Genomic DNA, 20,128 nt, shown 5'->3' with positions numbered 1-20,128 from the left:
CCCACTTTGAGTGAGTGAGCAGCACTTTGCTTCAGGCACCCATGAGAAGGAGGCCTGGCTGAAACAGCCCCACTGTGCAAACCACAAGAGCCACACTAGGCCCCATCTTCTCTCCAGCTAAGGAATACAGGCTACACTGAGCAGAGCCTAAGATGATCAGCCTGAGCTGAGACTATATGTAACTACCTGCTATAGCTCCTGCACATGCACCAAAGGAGGAGTTAACTACAAGTCAATCAAGACTCAATCAAGAGCTTTCCTGTGAGGGGTTCACAACCTACAGCTGCCCAAGAAACAGAGCTGCCCCTGCTGCAGCTCACCCAAGAGCCAGCTCCACCAGAAGCTATTTGATTCCCATCCACATCAGTGGAATTTAAGAGCAAGCTACTAGTATGCTTTCAAGAGAATTTCAGTTTCCATTCTGGCATGAAAGAAAAGACCCAGTATATTTATTCTACCTTTACATTTGACAGTGGCACACAGTGTGGTCTCAACACCACAATTCATTGCTTAACTGGTTAACCAGGCTCAAGAAAGCTCATTAGCTGGCATTAGATAAGTGCATGACTCACACCCCGACCTGCCCGGGGCACGCTGCTTTAGTCTGCCTGTTAACAGGGCATTTGAAATGCCTTCCTGGGAATGGTGACCTCCATAACTTGCATCTCCACTCAAGACAGTAATCTCAATCAAGAGTCTTCCAGAGTGAAAAAAAGATGTCTGGATGCAGGATTCCCCCTGGCAATGCTCCCAGGCACGGCACTGGCTGTACCAGGATAAAAGATTATGAATCCTCATGCATCTCACTGGCTAGATGGCACAGGGCTTTTAAGGCTGAGGTTATACACGAGGTTAATGCAGATAGAACTTCATTTCTGCATGCTCATGTCTTCTAAACCTTTGACTGCTGTGTTCTTCACTGGTTTGCATTTGGCAAATAAGCACTAACCACCTTCATTTACTCATCCAAATACAAACAAATAAAATCAAGATAATCCTTCCTACAGGCACACTGGTCCTTAACAGCAGGTTACAAGGACATTTTTAAGGTATGCAGCTCCCCAGAGCATGGTCCCAGGGCATTGAAAGAGTCTCTTCAGCAGTGATGACTGGCAGTGCAGTTGTCTGAGAGGAGAAATGCCTCCCTGGAACAGGCTTTAATTTATCTGATTATAAAGATGGGGTGTGACAAATACAGTAACTGACAGGTACTGTGCAGGCACAGAATGATGGAGCAGAATGATGCTGAGGGATGCTGACATGGCCAGACACATGAAAACCAGAGACCTCTGATTTAAATGCCCCAAGCTGGGCTTGCAAATAACATCTATATGCACTATCTGTTTCCAGATGCCCTTCACAGGAGAAAACAGCTCCTGAAGAAGATGAAAAGTACAAACACCAAATCCAATACTGAGAGAGACAGAGCAGCTCTGTTTGTCTTCTATAGCAATCCACAAGCTACTCTGTGTACAAAGGAAAACATAGTAAGTTTCCACTGCAAAGTAATTACCTGAGGTTACCAAGTCACCCTATGGCCAAGCCTGCACCACAGCAGTGCTGCTTTGCAGCTCATGTTCAACAGAAATGGAGGCAACTGAATCTGAAAACTCAGGTACTGGATCTGATTCCTGCCTGGTGTTGGCAGGAGAGATTAAGACCTTGGAGAAAAATGCAATACAGACAGCAGTCATTAGTCAGAAAGGCTTTCTGGCACAGGGAGGGGAGCACAAGTGACCCCTGGCAATCCAAGGCAGCCTGTAGCAGGCACTTCTCCCACCTCCTATTGATTTGTGGAAGAGAAAACTCACCCAGAAAAAGTGGTATAAGGCTAAAGGTTAACAGAATCATTTCTGAGCACTAGACGTGGCAACAAGAGCTCAAGAGAAGATGGTGGTGGGGACATTCAAGGTTTCCTGCACACAAAGAAATGCTTGAGGAATTCATGTTCTCACAACAGGATGTGCATCAAAATGCAATCATCATTAACAAAAATGCATTTCAATCCACCATTTCAGTCCACTCTTCAAAAAGCAAAGTAAAAAATTGTCAAGACTAAAGCACACCCACATTCTCAAAAAGTGTCATCTTCTGCAGGGTTTCCTTCAGCAGATACAAGGACAAAGCACTTGATAAAATGGCCACTGTTCTGTCCTGCCCAACACAAAGGCAGCAAATATATCCAGTCATAAGGAAGAGAGTAAAGCTTCATAATCTGGAACCTTAGAGAAGGTTTTTATTTATGTTGAAACATAGGTGAGGGATATGTATACGCCCTACTTCCCACACAAAAACTACATGAACCATGTGCTGCTGGACTCAGCACTGTGCTCAGGAAGCCCCAGGTGCCCATTCAGTCCCAGGATCTCACTACTCAACTTCATAAAACATGTCAGGACCCATCTTGTGATGTAGGAACCAGCCTGGCACACAAAACAGCTGACACCCAAAACAGGGCACTCTGATCCACTCAGTGCTGCCACTGATCCCTTCTCCATGCTAATCACCTGCCCTTTCTGAACACAATACCAGCAAAGGCCCAACATTTCACTCTGCAGCCCTGCCCAAAGCATGACTAGCTCCTGTTCTGCCATACATCAGCCTCATTTTGTGCAGAATTGTGGGGTTTTGCTTTAACCCTTCATTAACAATTTCCAGCATCCCATTTACCTTTTTGATTGCTGCTGACTGGCAGCTTGGAGAGGACCAGTCATGGCGATTCCAGGACACTCAACAGCTAGGTTCCACCATCAGGATTACTTTCCCTATTTGTGCTACTTCGCTTATATTAAAAGTGCATTTCAGTTACTACTTAAAACAACCACCAGCTTTTATTTTCAATGTCTTGAATAACTTTATCTCAGCAAGCTGTCACGCTGCTGTTCACAATGCACAGCTTGCACAGCTCTTTGGAGCTCCACAGGGAACAATTAAGAAACTGCTGACACTACTTTCCCATGCAGTAATGTCATGCTGAGCAAGCCAGAATTCCAGGATGCATAATTTATCAACTGCCCACATTTACACTGGATTGAGGGGATTTTGCCTTTGTCCAGAATACACAAGGTGGTTCCAGAGAGCAAAATGCAATCACTGTGAGCCAACCACAAATTACTGCTCTACTGACACAAACCCAACTCCTCACCTATGAGCATGCCTCCAGATCACCAAACTAGCAGAGAACTCAACTAGTTTCCTCTTTCCACCCCATCACCAGCAAGTTTTCACACTCCTCTACCATGTCACCAGCTGTGACCTCATTACTATGTACTGCTGCTTCTCTTGTTGCTTCTGCTGTTAGCTGTAGCTGTCACAGGTCCTGGCATCTAGGGATGACCACATACACATGACACCTATATCATGCCCACAACACTTTGCAAGCACGCTGAGGATGGCATTGAACTGTGCTGTGTGAAAATCCTTAGAACTAACCTCTTCAGAGTTGCAGATACATAGTTGTGCACCCTGTGAATTGTCTGCGTGCTGTGATCCTCTGAGGTTCTGCATCATACCTGTGACTCTCCTTCCCTTGTGATCACAGAACACATCCGGTTGGAGGAGACTTCAAAGATCATCCAGTTGTCCCTTTGATGCACACAGGTGCAGAAAAGGAAAACAAGGAGTCTTAGAGACTGCTGCATACTTTAGCTAGCAATGTGAGATTCCATTTTATCCATGGACCTTGCCCACTCACTGACAGCTTTACTCTTCTTACTCTCACATGGCTCAAAAAACTGCTTCTTTCATGACTTCCCCTTCAGCCCTCAACCTCCCACTGTCCACAAGAAAAACACTGTAGCCAGGGACTACAGAACACAGCCTGCTGCATGCTACTAAGCAGAAGGGAGCAGAAGCCCAGCCAATGGTATTACCCAAGCCTAACCCATCAGTAATTTCAGGTTAGACATCCATGCCCTGTGCTGCCCTGTGTCCGAATGATGCCAGCTTGTTTGATCCTTCTGCATGAGGCATGTAACCATTTCATGAGTTGCTTTTCCTCACACATACACACAAGATTTTTCACTCTCCCATGGTAATTTCCAACATGTGATCTTTACCCTAATCATCAAGACACTTAACAAGGCACTGGGTTCAAGAAAAGAAAAGCAGAGCTTAAATATATATGCAAATGTAAGCACAGTGGTATTTCCTGATAAATCAAAACCTAAAAAAGCTCATTAAGGAGAGATACACAACAAAAAAATCCACAGATATCATAATTTTTATTTAAGTTAGCTGAATATGTATATTTGGCTCAGGATTGTTTATCCTTGACTTCAAAAGAGATTGGCTGTAAATAATATTTAAAAAAAAAGATAGAAAAGGTAAAAGCAATCCCCATTTTCAATATTGTCACAAACCTGGGAAACGTTTTTATCAATTCTGCAAGGTTTGCATACCCTTAAAGGGGCATAGTTTAGTTACCATATATAATGATATTTGAAAATATTAGTACTTTACCCTGACGTTTAACCACAGACATAGTCCAGATGCATGTGATTTCCAGAGGGTATCAAAAGTGCTAATGGTTAGAAAAATACACAAAATACTTTTGCTTCTGGAAAAGAACAGGTCATTTGAAATAGCTGTCAAATAAAAGACTAAAAAACCTCTCCACATTTTTTTTTTGTTTGTTTGTTTTCACAGTCTAACATTAAATGGATTTTTTTACACAGCATATGCAATCATTTTCAAGATGGAATCAAAGTTTTGCCAGTACAGGAAGGAGGGGGAAATCAGTCTGTTACTGCCATCTAAACTGCTGGCTGCTCCAATGTGGGGTTGTTTAGGCAAGCCAGGATAGGAGCCACACTGTGATACATAAAGTGATTGTTAAGAAGGGTATGGAAAAATGAAAATACACAAGATCAAAGGAAAGCATACTGATAAAGGGAACATGGAAAGAAACAGCAACTAACAGCAACTTCTACAGGAAAAAAAAAAAAAACAACAAAAAACATATCCCAAGTATTAAAAGGACACTTTTGTGGTACTTGCCATGAGTTGTAAGCAGTAGTAGTAAAGATTACACTGTCTACTGGAGAGAGCCTGGAGCGAATTTGTTTCAGTGAAGTGGTTTGTTGCTGTGCTTCAGTTCATGGCAGTGTTAAAGCTTCAATTGCACACACACCAAGTAAACCAGAACCAACCCCCAAAGATTTTAAAAGGAAGTCAGATAGGAAGACAGTTTCAAACATCTCTGTTTTCAGTATCTGAGTGCAGTGGCCAACAAAACTATGGTTTGATTCTGACTTGTTTAAATTAATTTTACTGTAAAGAATGAGCTCAGAAGAGCAACAGTGATATGGTGCCATTTCAAGATCTGAATTCCTTTAGAGTGTCCTTTTAAGTGCCTGTAGATCAGTATCTTAGCTGTAACTGAAAAAGAACAGTGGCAAATCCTAATGGAATAACCCAAATCAAGAATGTTACAGTATTTCACAGTAATGAAGAAATATCTATGGAACTACTGAACAGGACAAAAAGCATGAAGGATAATAGCATATGGTTTACAGTTTCCACTTTTCAGTTTATTAATGTTAGTGGTGCACTCAGCAATGGATAAAGCAAGGAATGAAATTCTGACAAAACTGGCAATTATCTACCACATGTCAACACTTAATAATGGTCTTTGTAAACAGCTAACTCCTTTTTTAACTTTAATTACAAAGAAGATACTATTTACATATAATATATATGTATATAACCACAAACCAAAATTAAATCAAATCCTTATCAAGAAAATTGCATTCTGAAGAAAATAAAACATAATACAATATTAAATAGCACATGTCCAAAGATTTTGAAGGCATCATGATTTTCTTTCTCCAGTCATATCCCCTGGATTCTAATAGACTAAATACTTCATTTCAGAGTAAATAAGTGGAAATATTATGGAACAACTCCGATAAAGAATAACTCCACTATTGAAAAATGCTCGAGGCATGGTGATCCAGGACTCTGACTTAAAGCAGAAATAAACAGCATATAATGCCACAGCAAAGAAGTGGCCAATCAGTACCATTGGTTTGGGTGATAACCTGTGTTGAAAAGAAATAGATAAATCATGTAAATAAATACAATCAGACAGTACTGACAAATTTTCAGTTTGCAAGCAGAGATCTCCACTGAAGATAACACACAGCCTTCTTACCCCTTTAGGCTGCTCTGATTCTGCCATCTCAACTGAAAAATACAAATTTGCTTGTTCTGGAGCTGCTATACAGCCTCTATTCCTTTCTATAGCACAGCCAACACACACTGCTGATTTCTCTTCACTTCTCATAGTCTGCACCTGCCTTTAGCAACCCCAGGGGAGTACTCTCAACAGGCTCCACCAGTTTCAGCTCTTGTTCCAAAAATGGAGAAACATTCTCACATGTTCAGAGTACTATGATTTGTTGTGCATTCACTGGTTTCTGAGAAGGTACAGATTTCCTGTTCCTTATGTTCTTTTATGGAAGACCTCATCCTTCACTTTGCTCAACTTGCCAAGCATGAAATGTCTTCTCCACCTCATCTGCTAGTCCAGACCCCTCCACCTCATTCAAACTCCCATGCCACCTACATCAGCTTCTCTTCAGCTTTTAGTGGCAATTTTTACAAAGGTAAAAAAGGGTCAACATTTAAAGACAAAGCTTCCAATAAAGCTCCAACCTTCAGTATAATCCTAAAAATATAAGCTGATAAAGCTGACTGGGAGCAAAGCAGATCCTCACAGAGGCTCACAAAGCTTGACCCAGTTCAACCATTAACCATTACCAGTGCACTGAACTTACACAGATAGCAATCCAACAGGACCTGAGACACATTTTCCACCAAGTCTGAAGTAATGGAAACAAGCTTTCTTCAGCTGATGTATGGAACCTACAAAATTAATTACAACGACTCAACAAATATATTCAACACCTAAAAACTTTCAGCATACACAACAGTGACACTAAATTGAGTTTTCTGTTGAATTCAGTTGGATTTTGAGCTAGTTTTATTTTAGTAAATAGTCTTATAGAATATCTACATATTCTTGAATTATCTGACACAAGAACAAGTGACTTCTGTTTTCAACTTTGTTCATGGAGGTTTTTTGGTGTTTTGGGGTTTTTTTTAATACAAATTCCAGACTTACATTCACATTCCATGAACTCAGTTTACAAAACACAAAAGAGCTAGGCAGAGAACACAAGCTACCTCATTAAAATCTTTTGATTGATGAATTTTTTATATGTATCAATATACATAACACACATATATGCACACAAGCATGCAGACATATGCTTATACACATTCCCTCCCCAGGAATTACATTCCAAGATGCAGTTTACCAACAGTTATCTTTAAAATATATTTACCATCTGTGGCAGCAAAGAGTTCATAAAGTGCCTGGGCAAGAACATTCACTACAAAAGAATGAGATTTTTTTCTTGACCAGTAAAATTTTCTTTTTGCCTAAGAAGGGAAAAAAAAAAAAAAATGGATTTCCGTCAGTAAAAGTAAACGCAGAAGAGCATTCAAAAAATTGCCAGAGAGGTGGTAAGAATCATACTTGTAAAAAGAGAGTGGATTTAGTGATAGGCTGGACTGGTTCCAAGCTAGGTCAGTAAGGAATTTTGGAAACTTGTCAAACCAGTTATGTAGGCTCTTCTTACACCAAATATAGAGAGGAAGTAAGAAGTAGTTCCATCTCATCCTACAGTAGGTGGCTGGGGTAGGTCATAAACTTCAAGGATAACACCCACTTAGTTTTCTTTGTTGACATATTAGGAAACAACTGAAAGTCCAGGGTGACTGGCTGAGACGAGATGCAAGTATCTGCATTTGCTCAGGTAAGTCCTGCATTGTCCTGACATTCAGGGTCCCTCTAACTGCTTCCCAATTTTCAAATACACCTTTTGAATCATTGATGTGTACTCTGTAATTATTTTAACTGTCAAGACAATATGCCTAACCCAATTAAAAGCAGTAAAGAGTAACTGAAAGATCTTATCTACTAATCAGAATTTTATTTGAATCTCATTGAAAAAATAAACATAACACTAACATTGATGCTGATGATTTCTGGGTACAAAGGGTGTCTTCTAACTGTGAGATTAATGCAGCAGTCAGGAGGCTAGTGGAGCACTGACATGTGTCTTGACAACACTCACACAAGTGTAACAAGTCTGAACCCACCCCATTTAAGGTCGACCTAGACTACAAAATACAGCCCTAGTATGGGAATATCAGGCTGTATCAGCCAAGCATGCTGACCAGACAGAGCACACCCATCTCCTTCAGCAAAAGGCAACAGGTCAGCAAGCACAGTTTGGAATCTGCCTTTTGCCACACAGCCACAGCACTCCCAAATCACAGCTTTGAGTACTGCTAAATGTCTAACACAAAGTCTTGAAAACTCTTGTGCCTCACTAATAACTTACATGCCCGAGTTGCATAAAACTTAAGTGTGTGTCACTAAATTGAAGCAAAGGCTGCCTAATGTAAGTTTGAAATAAAACATCACCTTAAGAATGTCAGAATCTTCATAAAGGTCTGGGATATCCTGGAGTAAACTTCTCCATATTTTAATGTCATTTAAAATAACACTCATTCCTCCACCAGTCAGAGGGTGTCTTATATTATATGCATCTCCTAATAGGAGAACACCTAAGTAGAAGAGAAAAATTACTGGGCTAAGGCAGAGCCATTACATAATCTTAGAAATCAAACCATCTATTTTATTTTTTTATTCAAATCAAACTTATTTTCTAGTAGGCTTAAATTCTTAGTAAGATGAATGAGAACTAAAAATTCAAAAAAGGAAAAAGACATAGGAAAAAAACATAATCAACCAGGTGTCCTTAAATTAACAGGCTTTAAAAGACTAAGATCAAGGTTAAATATTTTTTTCCTTATAGGCATCCATGTGTATCAAAGAACACAAACACACATGCACATTATAAGGTAATTTTGTTCCCTTTTTCATCAAGTTTTCCTTAAAAAGACCATACTTGTATAAGCTTCAGCAACTGAGTTATTTAAGCTTAAAAATAAAGCAGGCACTGATTTGAAGTCTGGTGTCAATATCAATATTCCAGGTACACTATGCCCAAGGTACAGATTTTCAAAATATAATTTTTCAGAGAAGAATTACGAGGCAGGTACACTGGACAACAAATACACATCTGGGACAACAAAGCCCTAAGACCCTTGAGAATTTTACAATGCCTTTTCCCCTACTTTTATTTCATAATACACACCTTTTTTGTTCACAGCTGAAGGAGGCAAGAAACTGGCTGGCATAGTCCTTAGACGATCATTCTGAACTGCTATGAAGAACTGTTCCTTCAAGTGATCTGCAATAACCAAGTATTTTCATTACACCACTTGAGAGCCTAAAACAATTTTTGCACATATCCCATTTTAACCTCTTCTTACAGATATAATCCTTCTGAATTACTAAACTCATGGATGTGTGCCAAACAGGCTGTTATGTGATGTGGAATCAAAGATTCATGGTTACTGCACACATGCAGAAAGCCCTCCCAGATCCATGGATTCAGTAAGATCTGCCTTTTTTGGAACATTTAATTGCAACAATTAAGGATAGGAAACTTTCTAGACTTACCAGGTAGTTGTGGATGAACGTTCTTAACCATGTATTCTTTTAAATTTTCTGGCATTTCCCCTCGAATATCTACAAGGACACGAGTCTCAGTTGAAGAAATCCGATAGATTAGTACTGGACCAGTTTTAGCTAAAACAAGTTCAGCATAATTAGCTTTGAACTGTGGTGCATCCTTAAAAATAGAAGAAAAGACGGGGGAGAAAATTTGAGACTGATTAATGAAAGATGTTAAACTTCGGATACACAAAACCATTTTCTGAAATACTTGGAAATAAAATCCTACATCAGATTAAGTCCTCTTTAAATGAGCAAGAGAAGTGTTTTCAAATACATAGTTTGGACTTTCAGAGTAGGTACAATTGTTTTGGCAATGCTTTTTAATGTTGACTAGAGTATATGTGAAGTTATACATTGCATTTGACTATCTTGCTAATGTCTAGCACATGCAATTGAAAAATCTGTTGTGTTCAATGCAGTAGCTTTTGTTAAGATCACTTTGTTTTCTTTTCACAAAGAAAGTGGTGGGAGAAAAAGAAACACACTAGTCTGTATCCACATCAATGCAGATACCAACTGAGGAAGTACCATAGTGTCCTACCTGGGTCTTAGACAAATCTCCAGAAGCAGAGAAACAAGGAGGCGCTTGGGCAGTTGGAACCAGGTTAGGGACCCAAAAAGCACTGAAATCAATCCAAGTCAGTGCTCCAAGTTCAGTGAACTTCTATAGGTTTTGTACCCTCTCCCTTAATTGTTTCTGCTGTTAATGCACTAGTTAATGCAGAACAAGGCCCAGCCAGGATTTTCACCTGGGTTCTCCAACCACTCAGCTACCAATCTAGATTCTCACTCTCTCTTGAAGTTTCTAGGCCCTGAAGGTATGTTGTTCAACTGAGAGTAACACCATACTCCACTCTTAAAAGCAGAAATCTAACTTAACAATATATACTTAAAAAAACCCAAACAAAAAACAACCAAACAAGCAAACAAAAAAAAAAAAAGCTACAGAAACCCCCCAAACTAGCTCACACTTAAAAGTGTTTTAAGATTTGAAAATCTGCTCTGTAAACTGTACCAAACACGTTGTCTAACATGGCAAGTTCGATTGTCCTAGAGCTGGGACAAGAGTATGCAACAATAATTTAAGAATTAAAAACACAGGTCAAAATTTCTAAACACTCCTCAGAGGGACACAAATTGCTAGAACAGATGGATAAATATCTAAAAACACAGTTTCTGTGGGGAAAAAAATAATGAGCAGTGTAGTGAAAATTAGACACATATTAAGAAGCAGTAATACAGTGGCTCATAGAGGATTATGCATAAAAGTTACCTTCAAAATGCAACCAACAAAATGGGATGAAACTGTAACTTTGGTGGAGACCAAGTTTTTTCTAAACTTGGAGAAAAGCCCATCAGCTATAACAGTAAGTGGTGCATGAAGTTCCTGCAGCATAAAAAAAATTTTAAAAAAATGACATTTTCAATTTTACTTCAGAACAGGGGAAAACCACTCCCCCCAAGCTCTCATTTTCAATTGTATATTAGGCATTCTACAAAACAATAAACATTATAAATACAGTCTGTGATCATCTTGTTGCTGTTACCAGAAATACAGTAATTTTTGCCTTCCTCATATTCATATTTAACTCTATTTCCTTTAAAAGTTGATCTAACAACGTACTTCAGCTTTTTTTAGCCATGCATAACTGTGGAGACTGTGTAGGAACTTGGACTAAGAAAAGACAAGAAAGAATAATTGCTCCTTTCAGCCTATCATACCTTTCAGAAATAAAAAAAAAAGAAAACAGTGAAGAAATTTTAAATTACAGAACTAAACAGAACGAAACCAAACTGTAAGAAACAGTAATGCAGTAAGAATACCAAGACCTTTTTTTAAAAAGCTAAACAATGGACTCTGAACCATTCCCAGTGTACTTATACACTACTTGTTCTTACAGTTCCTATGTCAAAATGCAAAACGGAATCTGAGTGAACAGATTAGGTTCAGCTTGAACATATGCACGAATTCCTAATGTTTAACACACAGACTGTTCTCTAACATAAGCAAATGATGCTGATTAGTAAAATATGTACTCTAAGTATTTTACTGTGATACTGTTATGTTAATATAACTATGTTATTACATTAGAAAGCATTTAGGTGTTTCCTTCTGGATGCATCTTTCTCAGTGTTGCTATATTCAGTGACTCAACTGCAAATGACTGTAGATTTCTACTGAGCATTAGTCCTTGGCATCTGGTGAGCCAGCATGTGAGAGGGTTCCTCTACAAGCAGCTCTCTTCTGCACAGGAATGGACTCCATCACGTGTCACACAATCCTTACATTTTTTACTGTGTGAAGTCAGACAGTCAGATGAGGGTAGAGCTGAGTAAAATAATGTTTAAGGTGTCCGAGCTTATTTATACAAGTCAGCTCCTGCATAGAGGTAGCTAAACCTCTTTCCTATTCCTGCCTCTGATGACTCTAAGCTCTAATTATTATTCCTGCAACTAGAGCAAAGACACCTGGTCCATGTGGGTTCCCTGATGCCTAATAAGCTGAACACTCATGCTACAGTTTTTCCACAGTCCACATACAAAGACCTTGACTCAGCTACCTGGTTTTGATAAATTTTGTAAGTCAAGCTCTAGCGTACTGGCTAATCTGAACCCCATTTAAGAGAATAAATATCTCAAAGTAATTTAGTAAACAACAGGGATGGAGAAAACAAGACAACTCAGAGGCTACCTTCCTTTCTTTATGAAAGCAGGCTAAGGAATGTAAACAGGCTTTGGGTTTGGGGGTCTTATTTCCCTAAGTAGCTTTCCAGCTGTAAAAAGTGATAGGTAGAGGAACACAGTTAGTAAGATATGTTTAGTTCTTACACTGGGTTTCTAAAAACCAAAGGAGATCTAGGTCAGCAAATGAAACAGCTCTTTCCAGCTACAGAACTTAAATTCATGTTTTGCTCTGAATGCTGATCTCCATTATACAGATAGGAAACTCAAAGCCTTATGAACATGCTCTAAGGAAAGAAGCAGTCTAAAACACTGGCCACTCTTCTGCTGGTCAAGTAAGTCTCAACTGAAATACAACATCCAAAAACGTGTAAAACTTAAAAACAAATCTCAAAGCAAAACACACACTGCACTCCTCCACACTCCAAAAATAACCCCAAAAAAAACTCTTTTCTGCATTGCTGGAGCTGGGAAAAAAAGCCCCAAGAAACCATCCCCTCAAAAACCTCCTCCTCCCCTAACTCCTTATCTTTTCAATACCCATGAGTGATTTAATTCTAATAGGTATTTATTCTTTTATGTGACAATGCAAGACAGATCAAGGGCCAGGACTTGGATCTCATCCTTCCTCGAGCTGCTTCAAGAGGGGTCAAGGATATTATTTCTGCTCAGCTCTCTCACAGCTTGCTACTTAATAGCATTTTGCCATCAAGAGGGCTGAAAAGACACTTGTAAGAGATGTTTTAGACCCTCCTCAGACATCTAGGTCAAATATTTTAAAAAAGGTTCCTTACATATGTTTTTATACCATTTCCATTTCTAAATGACCTAAAGATGAGAGATTTTGCTAGCAATGCTCAGAGCAGGATCTTCCAGCTACTTAGGAACTTTTGCAGCAGTTTAGCATTACTTGAGGCAAAGAACATGAATCAAAACAGTGATACAATTAAAATAGGCCAGAAGCCTCCTTTGCTGATCCAAGATGTGACTGGACAGAGCTTTCCCTATCAACAGGCACCTGTCTTCTTTTCAGACACCTCAGTCAATGGTGGAATACGTAGAAATGCAGACTGTTACACATAGGCAAAGCACAAATCTTAACATACTGTTTTTTTCCACCAGTAAGTCTCAACAGACTTTAAATTCCCAACTCAGAATTATCCAGAGACACTGAAAGCAGAAGCTGCACAGTAAGTTAATAACAAGAACTCTCATATGCCAGGACTGTACCCATCAGAAAGTAAACTCCCTTTATTAAAGCTTTTGATTTCTTGATAATTGCATTATTTCTGTAGTCATGCTCTAAATACTTTTTAAAAAGTAAATATATACACCAATCCTCCATTTTCTCAATGTTTTTCCAAAGACTGTAACAGAAAACTGTCTTACCTTAGTCTCTCCAGTTTCTTTGTCCTTGTACTGGACACCCACAACACAGTCATCTTCCTCAAGCAAATGCAACACAGTCCCCTCAATGAATTTTGCACTGAAATAAAATAAAGGAGTTAGAACAGAATGAAAGGATCTACGATGAAACATTTCTATTGACACAAAGTCAAAACAGATTTTCACTAATCTTGTCTCTGTCAAAACAAACAATTTATTTAAATTTGACAATTATGTGTTCTTGTCCACTTTCAGAAGCCACATTAAACATCAAAAAGTGCCTGTCATGAGTTTCAGCTCATCATTACCATTTTGTTTGATACCTATTCTAAAATGGTAGTGCTTATCCTAAACACACTAACAATTAGCAGAATCCCCAGGTGAGTTTCAGGAGCTCCACAGCCATGTGAGAGAAGCAGAGAGGAGTATGACACCAAATGGTCAGAAAATCAGGCCGTTGGCTGAGTCATCCCTGCAAATGGTGGGAAATGCAGACATTGCAGGTGAGACCTTGCTCCAAGTCGTATTTAGGAGCAAGACTCAAAGCAGCATTTTAACACATAATAATCTAACCTGTTTAGGACACAGACAACTATGTTTTCACCTCAGGAATTCAGGAACAGTTTTCTTTTCTCTTTTGCTATTTATGCTTTTAAAGTTCTGCTTACATTGGGAGTTTGAACTGAGCATCTGTTACTTCTGCCTCCCAACCAGAGCTATTTGGGGTTCACAAGTTAAGTACCTGTAAATTTATATCCCATGTTGGATCTGAGATGTCAGGCCTGATCCCAACAGTTCAGACTTAGCAGATTGAAATGGACAAACACTCGCCTTCACAAGTATTTTCACATCTAGATGGAATTTCACAACTTGAAAAAAATGAGCTTAAGCTCCACATGAGAATACAACAGTTCGATATTTTAATGTCTCAGAGGGTACATGAGCAACTGAATTCATGTCAATTCTACACACGAGCCAGCACAGGAATTTCAAAACAGATTGTGACTGGCTAGCTTTGCCAGGAAAGAGACAGGCTGACTGCATCAGGATATGAATGTATAGGCACACTGGAAGAAATGCCCACAGCAAGGGCGTGCAGCAACATCTCAGGTTAATATTAGGTGAATCAGAGTTCTGTGGATCCTATCAGCTTTAAATTTCTTTTGCAGCTGTCATTTAAATTGCCAAAGTGCTCACTTATTTTGATGGCTCTCTCCCACTCTAAAAATAATTAACTAATGATGACCTACCTCTTTCCTCTGCAAAGGTAATTTTACTCATCTGAAATAAATTAGTATTTCCTAATACTTGTAATGAGGATCCATTAATCAGTAATAATTATTCCCTATATTTTCCACAAGCTTTGAGATGAAAACAAGGCTTCATGAAACTATTAAGAGTTTTTTAATTTCTCCAGCTACAATTAAAACAAACAAAATTAACACTGAAGACAATGTAGAAAAAGGGGAAAGAACCGAATTTCAGTCACAAACAGCTTTTGCAAGTTTCTGCTTCAAAAATTCTGTACAGCTACTGGAGTTCACTGTGTAAATTGAGCAAACAGATGCCCAAACTTCACTGAACTCGAAGCCTCAACAAGGAGCCTTTAGTTTTCATAGCTATTCAACACAGTTGTCTTTAAGTGTGCTACAGAGCTGCTATCTTTCAGTGCTACTTTTACTAATTCATATCATACAAAAGATATGATAGGAAAAAGCAATTTTCCAGTTCAGAATAAAAAGGCATATAAGGTAAAAAGATGATAATGCCACATTTCCCTTGTAAGAATTATTTAGAAAACAAACAAACAACAACAAACAAATGACCCTAAAAAAAAAAAAACAAACAACAAAACCCATCCCACAGAAAACAGCACCTAAAATCTGTTTTGTTTCACTAAGTTTCCTTCTTATCTTTTGTATAAAAGAAAAAAAAAAATCAAAAAAATCCATTAAGGAGGAAATACACTAATTTATATTTCATTAGAAAGATGCCTTTGAGATTCTGAAAAACTGAAGTTAATGACTGGAAAGAGCTACTTCCATTTAGTCTTCTTTTATAGTTATTTTGCTTGACTTCTTGCTATCAGAAAGAGCAGAATCATATGCAAATGTAAAAGTAGCTTTATTTCTGGCATCACAGATAACATTAAGTGGAGAAATACAGTTATGGCAGAAGGGTTGGACTAGATATCCTTTAAAGGACTCTTCCAACCCAAACCATTCTATGATTCTAAGAAATGTTACCAGATTTGCCACCTGTTTCTTGACCAAGGAAGTTCTATGCATTGCTCAGTGAGAAGAGGTCACTTCTGGCAAAACGTCAAACCTGAGAATCAACCCTTCACCCTTGACTGTTCTCTCAGGCAGATGGACCAGTACCCTGCCTAATCTTCAAACTATGGGAATACAGGCTTTAAATATCAACTTGTCCTAAAGGGTGAAGTAGCATGCATAAATGCATGTCCACAGAAAACAGAGTAAATAACTATAGCTGTTACTTTCTTTCAGTCTTGGTCATTGCAGCCCTCTGTGCTGGGACAGTGTGAAATAGCTAAGGAATCTCAGGGATGTGGTGAACAGTGCTTCTGAATCTTTGGATCCCACCTGTGCCATTCGCAAGGTGACTCACTTGGACTCTGCCATAGCTGCCCTTCGGAGACCCATGATGAACTGTCCATGATGAAAAGATCTTCCACTCGCCACACACCCATCCTCAGATGTGGGATAAGGAATTTCAACTTCCAAGTTGCTCTCTCTCTCATGAACTATGTAACCATTTACTATTTGTGAATCTATACCATCTACTGTATCTGCAAAATACAAATAAATGAGTTTTTAAAAGTCTTTAATTAGGTATGAAGATTATTTATTTACAGGGAGTCTAATTTTCTTAATCAAAACACACATCGATAAATATTTTCAAAACAGAAACATGGAAGCAATTTAAATTCAAATCCTAAAAGTAAATAATGTATTTCTCAATTTTCCCTGTAGGCATGTGTTCCTAAAAACTCAGTGTATCAACTGCTGTGTTATATTTACATGTTGAAATAACTGAGTGTATCAACTGCTGTGTTATATTTACATGTTGAAATTGACTCACCTTCAAGACCCAGGTCTCTAAGTGCCCTAAAACCTCCAGGCTGCAACAATTCTCCAACGATCCTGTCAGGTTCCTTCAGATCTCTCTCTATCACAGTCACTTTTCTTCCATCTCTTGAGAGCACGGCAGCCAAGGAAGAACCAAGAACACCTGATCCCACAATGATAATTTCTGGATCATACTGGGGTGATGATGTTGCATTTGGAACAGTTTCTGTCATACAGACCTCTGAAAATTTTACTTCTCTTTTACCCTTTTGAAAAGAAAGCAAACAAAGTTACACATGGCAATGCAGCTGTACCACAACCTCGCCAGAGAGCTGACTTTGGACTAGTTCTATTTTGACCCAAGGGACTGAGAGACCATCTTCCAGTTTCATTTTGTTCCAAAATTAAATCAGTCATATTGTAAACACAAAAAATTCACAATACATTTCCAAACAAAAATCCAGAAAATCACTTAAAACTCTACTGCTGATCAAACACAAACCACTAACATAGTCTCAGACTGAAAGTTAAGGTCCTGTAAAAGGCAGCAAGCCAAGGCTGGTCTATAAAGTAACACACCAATGCTTTCGTATCAGTGAGCCACTACCACGAGGAGGCCTCAAGCCCTTTCCAACGTAAAAAATTATCAGATTAACTGGAAAATGTATTCGTCTAATTAATTTTACTGTAAATGAACCTACCTACCACAGGTAGCTTACTCAGCATGGAAAAGTATTATGAGAAGCAGCTACTTGGGAAATGCTATAAAGAAGTGGTTCAGAGATGAAAACTCAAAAGTAAAATTACCAGCCACCTACATTTAAAACTGTTAAGAATTGACATACATCAGATTACTTATCAGTTAACATACAAACTGGTCTAAACTGGTACCTGAAGACCAGCTATATTACAGTATCTTCCCAACAGCACCTAATTCCATACACTTCAAAGTGAGAAAAACTTAAAATGGTAAATTCAGTGCAAACCTGCAAGTCATTTCTACAGGTGGTAGACCAAAGAATAGAGTCCAGTTCCCTCTTACACAAATGTATCAGCACTGAAGCACTGACCATGTTAAAAAAACAATTGAATCAGTGAAACAAATGCCCAGAGTAACACTGACACCAGAATTTTTAGTGGCATATTGTCATGTTTATATCTACAGTGCAGCAAGGGAGTGTAAACCTATCTAAATTTAGATAACACAAGACGTTGAGGGAAAGGCAGGCTTTGCCAGAGGAAAAAACAAAAACCAAGCAAGCAAACATAAAAACAACCACAAAACCAACAACAAAATAAAAAATATAGAACCTTTGACTTGCTGACAAAAATCGTTTCAACCTCTTTTGTGCCAGGGGTCATTGCTCAGGTAAAAATGCCCAGAAGTACACAGGAAAGCAGACAGCACTGCTGGCCTACTGAATATGCATGCACAGTTGGTAGTCTTCAATAGCAGGCCTCCAGCCAAACTCCAGCCACAACCACAGCTCTCTCCACTGTTACAGCAAGTCTCATGCTGGGCTCAGCAGAACAGACTGAGCTCAGGTCCTGTAGCTACTGTACAATTGATAGTTTAGCAATAACTTACAAATAACTCCATCTGCAGTTGTCTAAACAAATGCATTAGGAAGCTGACCACAGAGCCACAGAACAGATGAGGTTGGATAGAACCTCTGGAGATCATCTAGTCCAAAGCTCCCTGTTCAAGAAGGGTCAGCATAGATTGGCCTCTATGATAACCAGATGAATTCTGAGTATCTCCAAGGACGGTGGCTCCATCATCTCTCTGGATAACATATTCCAGTGCTCAGTGACCCTCACAGTAAAAAAGTGTGTATTTCAGTTTGTGCTCACGGCCTCTGGCCGTGTCACTAAGGATCACTGAAAAGTGCCAGCCTCCATGCTCTTTGCACCCTCCCGTTAGGTATTTACATGCATTGATGAGATCCTCCCAAGCCTTCTCTTCTCCAGGCTGAATAGTCCCAGCTCTCTCAGCCTTTCCTCACAGAAGAGATGCTCCAGCATCTCTACAACTGACTGGCAAATACTTTACTACAAATCTTTCTTCAAACACATTTGACTCTACAAAACCTCTGGTCTATCACTTAAATAAGTTTCGGTATTTCTTTTACCATCCAAACCTAACACAAAATATGACCAATCAAGACACCCAGCATCTGAACACAAACACCCTCCAACACTTTTTCGGCTCTTTTCCCTCACAAGGGCAGAGAGCCAGTGGCCAAATGGAACAGCTGGAGAGCATCGCACCCCATGGGTCACGTGTGATTTGAACCTACCTTTCTGGATTTGGGTTGTTCGGCTTGTTGAGATCCAGGGGTGGGCTTGGCCCAGAAGAAGCCAACAAGCGGTAAAGCTGAGAGAACATCGGAGAGCATCCGTAGGTGGGTCTTCTGCTGCTGCTGCTGCTGCTGCTTTGGTCCCCTGAAACGGTATCTGTACGATAGCAGCAAGCCGAGGGAGAAAAACACTAACACGGAGAGCAGCACCTCCTTATTGGCGTAGGTCATGAGGTCTCCACACTTTTTATACACATAGATAAAAGAGGCGATACCCAGAAAGGTCCACATCGTGAAGGGACTGGTTACTGTTCCTGGTTCCTTCCTCAAAGCTTTCCGGCTGGCGGATGCTGCCCAAAACGGGGCTTTGAGCAGGGTGTGAAAAAATATGTATGTAGAGAGACGCAAAGACTTCAGTTGCGGTGGGAGGGAGATCGTGAAAAACCACCGAACTCCACAAAACCCCAAGGCTGCCACAGAAGCCCAGAAAGAGGTTCAAAAAACACCCCAAAAATCAATAGGAGTAGTCGCCTTCGAAAACACCGAGCACCGCACAGCACCTGGAGGAACTTGTGAAGCCGCCCACCATACGCGATGCCCCTGGAGCTCGTCCCTGCCGCGGCCTCGGGGCTCTCCTCCCCACCGCCTGCTGGGGTCACTCCTCCGCCGTGCCCAGCCCCGCCTCGGCTGCTGGGACAGATGCGCCTCAGTTGGTCCTAACCTCCACGCCCCGCGAGTAAGGCGAGAAGGCAGCCGGTGACGCGCCCACGAAGGCGGTTCCGACGGAGGAAGGCTCACGGCCCCGGGGTGCGTGGCTGATGCTCTACCTGCTCTGCCAAGGTCCCCTCCACAGCTGCCTCACGGCGCTGTCTTCCCCACCCTCTCCGCTCGGTTTCCCGCCCAGCGCTCCGAGGCCCGGCGGCGCCCCACAGCTAGCACCCGGCGAGAGCAGGGCGTAGGCGGAGCGAGGAAGGCGGGACCATGCTAATAAGAACGCGCCTCCACCTCCG

The 20,128-nt window shown here is 40.1% G+C and overlaps 1 protein-coding gene across 1 annotated transcript; it reads right to left on the bottom strand.

Annotated features, from left to right (window-relative positions):
- Window positions 1–5,848: 5,848 nt before the first annotated feature.
- Window positions 5,849–19,409, bottom strand: SQLE (squalene epoxidase). Its single transcript, XM_054385596.1, has 11 exons — window positions 19,119–19,409; window positions 16,832–17,084; window positions 16,358–16,538; window positions 13,730–13,826; window positions 10,932–11,045; window positions 9,602–9,773; window positions 9,234–9,329; window positions 8,498–8,640; window positions 7,350–7,446; window positions 6,780–6,867; window positions 5,849–6,041 (listed from the first exon to the last, which is right to left on the bottom strand). The coding sequence occupies exons 1-11, from the start codon at window positions 19,407–19,409 to the stop codon at window positions 5,849–5,851; spliced, it is 1,725 nt and encodes a 574-aa protein (XP_054241571.1).
- Between the last annotated feature and the right edge of the window lie 719 nt (window positions 19,410–20,128).

This window comes from Indicator indicator, chromosome 12, assembly GCF_027791375.1.
Source record: "Indicator indicator isolate 239-I01 chromosome 12, UM_Iind_1.1, whole genome shotgun sequence".
Classification (NCBI taxonomy): domain Eukaryota; kingdom Metazoa; phylum Chordata; class Aves; order Piciformes; family Indicatoridae; genus Indicator; species Indicator indicator.
The sequence above is the reverse complement of the archived record's forward strand: the minus strand, read 5'-3'. Positions and strand labels throughout refer to the sequence as shown.